General features: G+C 39.7%; 1 protein-coding gene across 1 annotated transcript; it reads right to left on the bottom strand.

Annotated features, from left to right (window-relative positions):
• Positions 1–251: 251 nt before the first annotated feature.
• On the bottom strand, positions 252–2,706 carry LOC115735551 (protein FAF-like, chloroplastic). Its single transcript, XM_048284238.1, has one exon. It carries the CDS (start codon positions 2,270–2,272, stop codon positions 518–520), a length of 1,755 nt encoding a protein of 584 aa, XP_048140195.1. The 5' UTR covers positions 2,273–2,706; the 3' UTR covers positions 252–517.
• Positions 2,707–8,781: the final 6,075 nt, after the last annotated feature.

Here is an 8,781-nt window from a genome sequence, read left to right as displayed (position 1 = left end):
TTCACGCCACAAAAAGAATCACCTTTTCTTTTACGTTGTACCAACACGATCCCACCGAACGGTGCGGAAGGCTGGATGCTCTTTTTGAGGGACAACTAGCTTCAACCAGGTTGCTCCCGAAGCAATTAATTATCAGTAGATGACAAAAGAAAATATCCATCACCACCCTTAACCGACAAGAAAACATCGGGAAAAGGTCGGGGGGGATAATGTTACCCCAAGAATCACCATTAGTTTGGGACAAGCCAACTCCCGTCGAAACCCTAGTGGCCGGGAGTCACGTAAAGGCAAAGTTTTAATTAGAAAAGCAAAAGGGACATGGTAATAATCAGGGGGGAAGGTTACATGCATGAAAGTTTCTTTTTAAGTCAAAGATTGATCTCAAGATCTTGTTTTTTCAGACTTTTGTAGCTTGCTAGCTAATACAATGACATAACATGATAAAAGGGGGAAGAAAAATAAAAGCTATATATTACAACCGATGACACATGATTGATTCTCTCTATCTCTCTCTGATCTACGTGAAATTAAAGCCAAAGTGCCCCCGCTCTCTCTCTCTCTCTCTCTCTCTCTTCTTTCTTCTCTTATTTGACTGCACAAAGTTGTGATGTGAGAAGAGAAATAAAGTGGGAAAATCAGTGTCCCAAGGGGAACAAAAGGAAGGAACCAAATCCTTCTTTTTTTCCTTTTTTTTTCGGGATGTGGCAATGCAATGGGGCTCCCAGAACGGAAGAGACCTCCCGCTTTCCTTACAACTTTTAACCCCAGAGGCCCAACAATCTGCTGCTTGTTCTTGATGATGCTGATCATTTGAAACAAATCTCTTGTTGATGATGTACTTGTTAGAGTAGCTTTTAAGGGCAAGGGATTGTTGTTGGGCACTACCGATTGGATTGATTATCATGGTCGCGGCGGCGCTGGCAAGCGTGGATTTGGTCCGCCAAAAGTACTCATAAGCATTGAAGGAGGCTGCGGTGGATGGTGGCGGCGCCTCGGTGATCACTCGGGCCGCCCGACCCGGCGGTGGGAGCGACCGTGGAAGGAGGATTGGCGCGTCTCCTTCCTTGTCCTCCTTACCACCGGGGATAAGCACTTCATTAAACTTGTTAGGCCATGCGGGGTTCCTATTAGCTAAATCCTTGGGCTTCTGGTTCATCATAAATGCAATCTTACGGACATTATTCACATCCACTCCGGGTAATATATTTGGTGGAGCATCTTCGGTGGCAAATATCAATTTCTTGGCCTCCTCCTCCTCTTCCTCTTCCTCCACCTCTACCATTTCTTCATCCTTCTCGTAGCTCTCGCTGAAACCCAAGAACTCCTCGTTGAGTTCTAATACATCCTCTTGTTCCTCCTCCCCTTCTTCTCCTACTGCTTCATTGTTGTCGCCGACATGCTCCAAAGTGCTGTTTACGTTGAAGGTGAGGACGAGGCGGCCTTCCCCGGCGTTGAACGCAGAGTTCTTCTCTGTAGGGACCGAGATGGCTTCGAGGACCAAGCGCCCGTTGTCCCTACGGGATTGCATGCGGAGTGAGGCCCCGTCAGGGCGAGAGAGCGAAGGGAGAGGCGGAGGGAAAGACTTCGGCCGTTGCCTTTTCTTGCCCAACCCCTCGTAATTGCTGTACTTTGCGAAGTGGAGCTGTTGATCTTGATCTTCTCGCGGCGACCGCAGCTTTGCCAGATCTTGAAGCATGGTGTCGGGCTCCTTGTCGTCTTTGTCCGGGAGATCGCCCGTCTCTGATGCCGGGTACGAGGAGAACCCGTCGGATCCCGTCTCGGAGCCAAGGCTCTCTGTACAGATCTCCAGGCTCTTCTCACTCAAGGAGCTCTTAGACCGCCTTACCGGGGGGTGAACATACGGCGGCGGGGCCCGCACGGACGGCTCTTCGTGCTTTTGGGACATGATCGAGCTCCGGATATCAAAGTGGCTCCACTTATCCAGATCCCGACTCTCCTTCCTCTTATCCACATAACTGTCTTCTTCATCATCTTCTTCAGAGGAAGAAGACAAGCCCACAATGTGGGCAAGAGCGTTCTTGGAGACCAACCCATTTTGGGAGAGCCACTTCTTGGAGGACATGTCGGCGGATAGAGTCCGGCGCAATGAAGAGCCGGGTTTTGCGGGCTCAGATCCAAGAATGGTGGTGATGCCTTGCTTTTCGCCGATGACCACCTTGGCTTCTTCATGATGATGGACCATTGCTTTGAGAGCGGGAGATAGACAAAGGCTTTGGCTTAGAAAAAGGCTTTGGCTTAGAAAAGCTGTCATATTATCTCTCTCCTCTCTCTCTCTCTCTCTCTCTGATCTCCAAGAAGAAGCTTTAGCTTCGGATCACCAGTGAGAGAGGGGAATGACAGAAACAACGAGTGAGCTAGGGCCAAACAAGAAACGAACTAGAACATGCATGATGAACTGGTGAATCCCGAGAACCAGAATCTACACCGAGCTATCGAACAAAAGATCGAGTTACTGAACCTCGTGACATATAGACAAGCATTTGAGTACGTGGGATCAAATCATGACACGTACACGCAGCGAGAGAGCTTATTTATTTACCTCAAGCCCATAAAAAGCAAAGAGCTTCCAAAAAATTCTTCCGAGGAGTTGGTTTTTTCTTGCTTTTGAATAAAATTTTTCGAGGGGGAGGATAGGAGATGGAGAGGAGAACAGAGAAGGAGAAGATGACGTTTTTGAGGCGGGGAAGGGTTGTGTGTGGCCGATGGCAAGGGAAGGAAGAGCTTGGGGGGTATAAAAAGAGGCCAAAAGGCCTTTTCGAATCGTGTGCAATGGGACCCCTCCTTTGAAAAGACATCTACGTACGTCCTTCAAAAATTGTTGCAAATATATGTATGTAAGGCAAATATCGGAGTGTGGTTCATATTCCTCGTCGAGAGAAAAACTCAGTATCTTTTGCTTATTAGGGTGATGACAAAGTGGAATCCTCTTGTAATTGAGTGAGGTGCTAATTATAATTGAATTATCTACTAGATGTAACCCTAATTTAAGGGCAAATCATGATAAACCCTACATCTTGATATCTCTTTCTCGCTTTTACTTTTTATTTCATTATAATTGTGCGTCAAATCCTAACAACATGGTATATAAATCAATCATAGTGCAATGAGAAGGTAGTACTAAAATTAGTGCATATGTCAATCAAAGTATAAAATGGATAATTTTATAATGTTTTATGTGAATTTCTCGACATGATTCACAAAATCAAACGATGACCAATAGGATGGACTCTAATTGAGTGTTGAAGGTTGAGTTTACCTACTTATCCTACACGTGTCTACATATGTACATCGAGTTTCTTGTTATACCTGTCCATTAACCGTGTGCGAGAAAATGTCATAGATTTAATATTTCTATGGAGCGTGATACAATTTTTCAGTATAAAAATGCTTCCCGATAGTACTTGTCAAGGACAATACAATCGCAACCGTAAATCCATACATCATCACCACGTGTTTTGCATAATGCACTTATTGAATGTGAGATCGTGTGGTCAGAAATAACCGACAGATCTGTCAAATGGTCGATCCGACGGTTTCCTTTATTAAATGCAGAGTAGCACCGAGCATGGCTAAGCACCGAGCAGCTTGGTCATGGAGATGGAATTTCGAATCTAGTCGACCCAAATCAATTTCTCAATAGTTAAAATTATAGCCCAATAGAGGGTTTAAGGCCGATGCTCTCCATTCTCACTCATGCTTTGTTTTTCCAAATTATCAACTGTAAAATACTAGCAAGCTAAACTCTTCCTAAAACAATAAAAAATTTAAATTTATCGATCATGTAATCTCCCAAATGAGTGATAAATGTGAAATTTTTCTTGGAATTCAATTTTTCCGACCATAAAAATGGATTGATTAGGCCAATTTTAAGAGAAAGCGGTAGTTCCAAGGTCGGACTTGAGAATCCCACCAGTTCTACTAGGTTAAAATGAGTATTCAAGTGTCGAGAAATGAACCGATTCATCTTACAATCGACATAGAATTGGACCGACTACTAAACCAATTAAGGGGCTGAATCAAACCAAATGTTCATTCCTAAAAAGATGGCTCACATGCCCTTATTGTGCGTATCACAGAATGAACCTAATGCCCCATTTCATTAGAATTACGTTAGAACACAACATAGACATTTTCTTAATAGGGAATTAAAATTAGCAAACTCTATAGGAGGTCCAATAAACAAACATTAAGTGGTAACATCTCTATAAATGATCCATGATGTAGTGAGTGTAAGGAAATTTTTCAGATTGACAAAACTTCATAAAAATCACGAGATGTCAATATGACAGTGAATTAAGGCGCGTGTAACATGTGCACCTAAGTGATTATAACAAATAATATGTCGCATGATAAAATCAATTTTTTAAATCACCTGCTCAAGAGGTAAACCATACACTAAAAGCATGAGGTAAATGTTTTATCGATTACTTCCTCAAGGGGACATGTTTTTTTTTTTTCCTATGATTAATTAATTAACACCTATGACTGGTGCCTCCTAATAAATACCATAGTCCATTACCCCGACAGGAAAAGCAAGGGCTACTAGAAAACTATAAACATTTACCAATTTGGAAAAAGTTGAAGGGAAGAGAGAGAGATGATGGCGACTGGCTGGACAATGGCTTAAGGAGGAAGCAAAATGAAGCACTTTATGAGCCCCCCAGCATGATTGGGCGGCTAGACACCATCATCACTAGAATCATTTTTGTTATATTAAAGAACCATAATAAAAAAAAAAGGTATATGTACAACATATTTTGTGCACTCAAAACATTAATAAAGTATGCTTAACAGTGAACAAATATAACTTTCAAAAAACAACAGATTATTAATCAGCTGCTTAGCTGGTATTCAAAGGATGAGAAAATCACGCATCGACGATGCGTATTTTATACGGACCGGATCGATCTTAACAGTAAGTTCTTGAGAGTTTTGCACCAATCCCACATAGTCCAACGGCTACGATTCCTCCCCAAACATGGGAGCAGGATCTAGATAAGAATTTCTCTTAGAGAATGCCCGTGAATGAAATTCTCGAAAAATGAACCGAGAGAGAGACAGAGAGAGAGAGAGAGAGAGAGAGAGAGGGCAATTCAATTATAGCCAAAAGGAATAATGTCTGTTGGAAAGGAATTGAAGGCGTCACGTCTCACTGAAATGGGACCGAGCTCTCTTTTTTGCCTTTGCATGGGCCTGTCGCTTCTCTCTATCTAAACCTTTTTTCGCGTATTTCTAAGCTGAATGAAAAGTACTCGTGTGGTTTTATACGTATAAAGTGCCAAAATAAACCCACATCGTAATAACACCCTGGAAAAAGAAAATGTGGTGACGTGGCACTTCGAGAGAGAGCCAAAAGAGAGAGGGGGAAAAGAAATTTATAAAATATGTGTGTGTGTGTTTTTTTTCCCCATGGTTTCGACCACAAACTGAGGAAAGTGTGTCTGAGACTTCACAAAAAACTTTGTGCGATAGGTCTTGTCTCTGCCTATGAAGCTATACCACTCACTCCCCACGAGCTTATCTACTTTGGTTTTTTTTTTTTTTTTGGTAGTTTGTATGATTGGCCTACGTATGTAAGCCAACCACACTGAAAGGGAAACACCCCAAAAAAATACAAAAAGAAGAAGAAGAAAATTGCAGAGTAGCTGAGAATTATTTGGACCTTTTTAAATTGTTCACCATAATACATCTCGAAAAAGAAGAAATGGGCATTCCATGAAGAATTTGGACAACAATTTGTTCAGGCTTCGAACCTATAATTATGCGGTGACGACTTGCCGTTCTTGAGATCTGGATTCAAGAGGCCTGCTTGACTTAGGGTTGAAACACTATGAGAAATGGCTACGACTCAAATCAAACCGAAAATTTTATGACATGTTTTAAGGGTTTTTTTTTTTCGATAAAATCCGATGAGGGTTTCTACATGAGAACAAGTCAATTCCATTCATGGTTTCTTCCCTGCTTCTTCGAATTTATTTTTTTTGGTCGGAAGCTTCTTCGAAATTCAAATGTCCCGAAATGGTAAATAAGCATTTCAACTGTTAAAATTGCTTTTTATTTCATGCAACGGCAAAGACGTGAAATTTTCTATGCAATCATTGACGTAAGATCCACCTTTTTCGTCATTCAATTTTCAATTTTTTTTTTTTACGTAATCATTGATGTTGGATCAATTTTCCCTCAATTCCTTTCCAATCATTCGACATTCACAGTATTTAAACAGAATACTTACAGATGAAATCGGAGGTGATTATGTAACCTGTAATGCTATTAATTTGAAGACTAATTATTCATCATGTACCGTGAATTTGAAATATTCCAAAGTTAATGAACATTTGATCAGTAAAAAGTCTTTTTCCATTGTGCAGAAGTATCTTTTCATAATAAGGAAAAGGAGAATATACATTATCCATTTGTATTCCGTGGATTTGCCCGAGAACGAATATGATAAAGAAGAAGAAAAACAAAAACTATTCAATCTGATAATGATAGGTGGGACTGAGGACCAACCCAAATGAGTGGCTTGGATGGTGACAATATGACAAAAGGTTCCACTTCCGATGGAATTTCGAAGTTGAGATAAAATGGACCGACGGCATTAATCAAACAATAAAAGATTATTCATCCAGAGGAGAAAAAATTAATTTAGAATGACAGTTGGTGAGAGAATTTCCGCCCAATCATGGAATGTCGGAAAGGCAGTTCCAAAGGCAAAAATTCAGATATTTAATTTGGACCTAGCTAACCATGGTTTTTTCTAGGTATTTGTAGGCTTTGACCCTCAAGTTGATGGGCCAATTAATTTGTATTTTTACTTTAGTGAGCTAATGCTCCTTTTCTCCTCCTCTCTTAGTTCTGGTCTTGACTCTCATGGATTAGAAAGAACGGACACTCTCTGCAGATTTCTATTTCGTGTCGGACGCGTGTCGAATAATGATATGTGGTCGGTGCTCCGAACGTGCCAGTATCACGTGACACCGCCATGAGGTTGTAGAATGTCATATGTCGAATACTTCAATTTAAAGGGTTAAATATATCCTAAATCTCCCTGATCGAGTTATTGGATTGAACTTTCTAATAGAAAGCAACAGGAAAAAAAGATTGAGAATTTATATGGATTAAATAGCGCGATCTTTGTTCACTTGAATTTCACTATATCTGATATTAAATCTCGATCATATATATTTAAATGTTTCGAACACGCTTATTATTTAGAAACAAGCACATAATGCACCGCTGAAAACTACATATATAGTTTCTTGGATATGCCATTGCAAATTCTTTTTTTTTTTTTAATCTTTTTTTCCTTCTTGTCATCCAATAAGATCGGGATCATCAAAAAGAGAAGTCAATGAATTCGTGCCACGTCCCCCACAAACATCGTTTCGAATCCATGACGACCACTCAAAGGAACTTTCACTTTCTTTTTGCTACTTTGCCCTAGCACAAAGTCCTTTTTTTTCTCTCTATTTTTCATTTTGAGGAATTTTTAATTATTTGAATTTCGTTTGTTTAGCGAAAAATGAATAGTTTGAAAAATAGTTTCCTAAAAACGATCGCTTGTATCGGTTAAACATTATCGATAATAATTTACGTCTCAATATTTTCAGGGATGATGGAAATATTCTTTTGCTCATTTATTTTGCAAGCGATATAATGATCTTTTTCACGAAGATATTTTCAAAATCATTCGTTTTTGCCACGAACAAGCGGAACCTTAATTAATAGATTCTTATGGGCGTTATAGTGGCCTCTCATTCCCATTTTGCCCACATTCTGCTTGTCTCTTATGTGGATAATTATCATAATCCGAGTCAACCCCTTCTCGCTAATTAACTAAAGATTTAAATAAAATTAATTGAACATATTCTGTGGTAATCAATCTAATGCAGCACCTAATCCTAAGTGGATAATTTTAATCGATATTAAAGGTTTAGAGGTATCACTATAGCTGGATGAATTGATACCGATTTTTTTTGTTTGGGGGGGGGGATCTAGTTGACTTGTATCAATATTTGGATTTTGATATCCATAGAATCTGAACCACTTTGAAATGCCCTTTTGTATTTCTCATCATCACTAGGTCAGTGCTCTATTATAAATTCTGCAGACTAATTAATTGCCGCCTAATACGCATAGTTTGAGTCGTTAATTCCCTTGCACATCAACCGAGCATGAGTCGTTCTCTACTTGACTTGCGCTTGCTTAGCACATAAGACGATATGGTTCACGGAAGGACTCAAATGCATCGAAGTTGCAAGTCTTGGGACTTAATGCACGATATGAAAGTTTTGGGACTCAAGCGCATTATCCTGACAAGTTTTGGGGACTCATGCATCAATTGTCCAACAAATATATGTCAACAAACTTCGTCTCGAGTTCTAATATTCAAACGGTCTCGTTAATAGATATTTCCTGACCATTTGTTAAGTATACCTAAAGAGAAATATTTCGATTTTCCCAAAACATTGATAATACATAAAACGAGAAGAAGAACACATTAAAAAGAAAAACATTTTTGTTAATTGCATAATAATTATAGAGAGACCCATTAACCAAATCCATATCGAAATAGCTAGTGCATGTTGGAAAAATATGTAGGATGTACAATTGTACTGTTATTGAGATTGGAGGTTTACAGGTTTGTGGACATAGCCACCATAATAGCCTAATAGGCGCGTCCTTGGGATAATTAGTAAGCGAATATTCACGTTTAATTTTAATTATTGAGTTGGATTAATGTGGTTCACCATTCAAATT

The sequence above is a fragment of the Rhodamnia argentea genome, chromosome 8 (genome assembly GCF_020921035.1).
Source record: "Rhodamnia argentea isolate NSW1041297 chromosome 8, ASM2092103v1, whole genome shotgun sequence".
Lineage (NCBI taxonomy): Eukaryota > Viridiplantae > Streptophyta > Magnoliopsida > Myrtales > Myrtaceae > Rhodamnia > Rhodamnia argentea.
The sequence above is the reverse complement of the archived record's forward strand: the minus strand, read 5'-3'. Positions and strand labels throughout refer to the sequence as shown.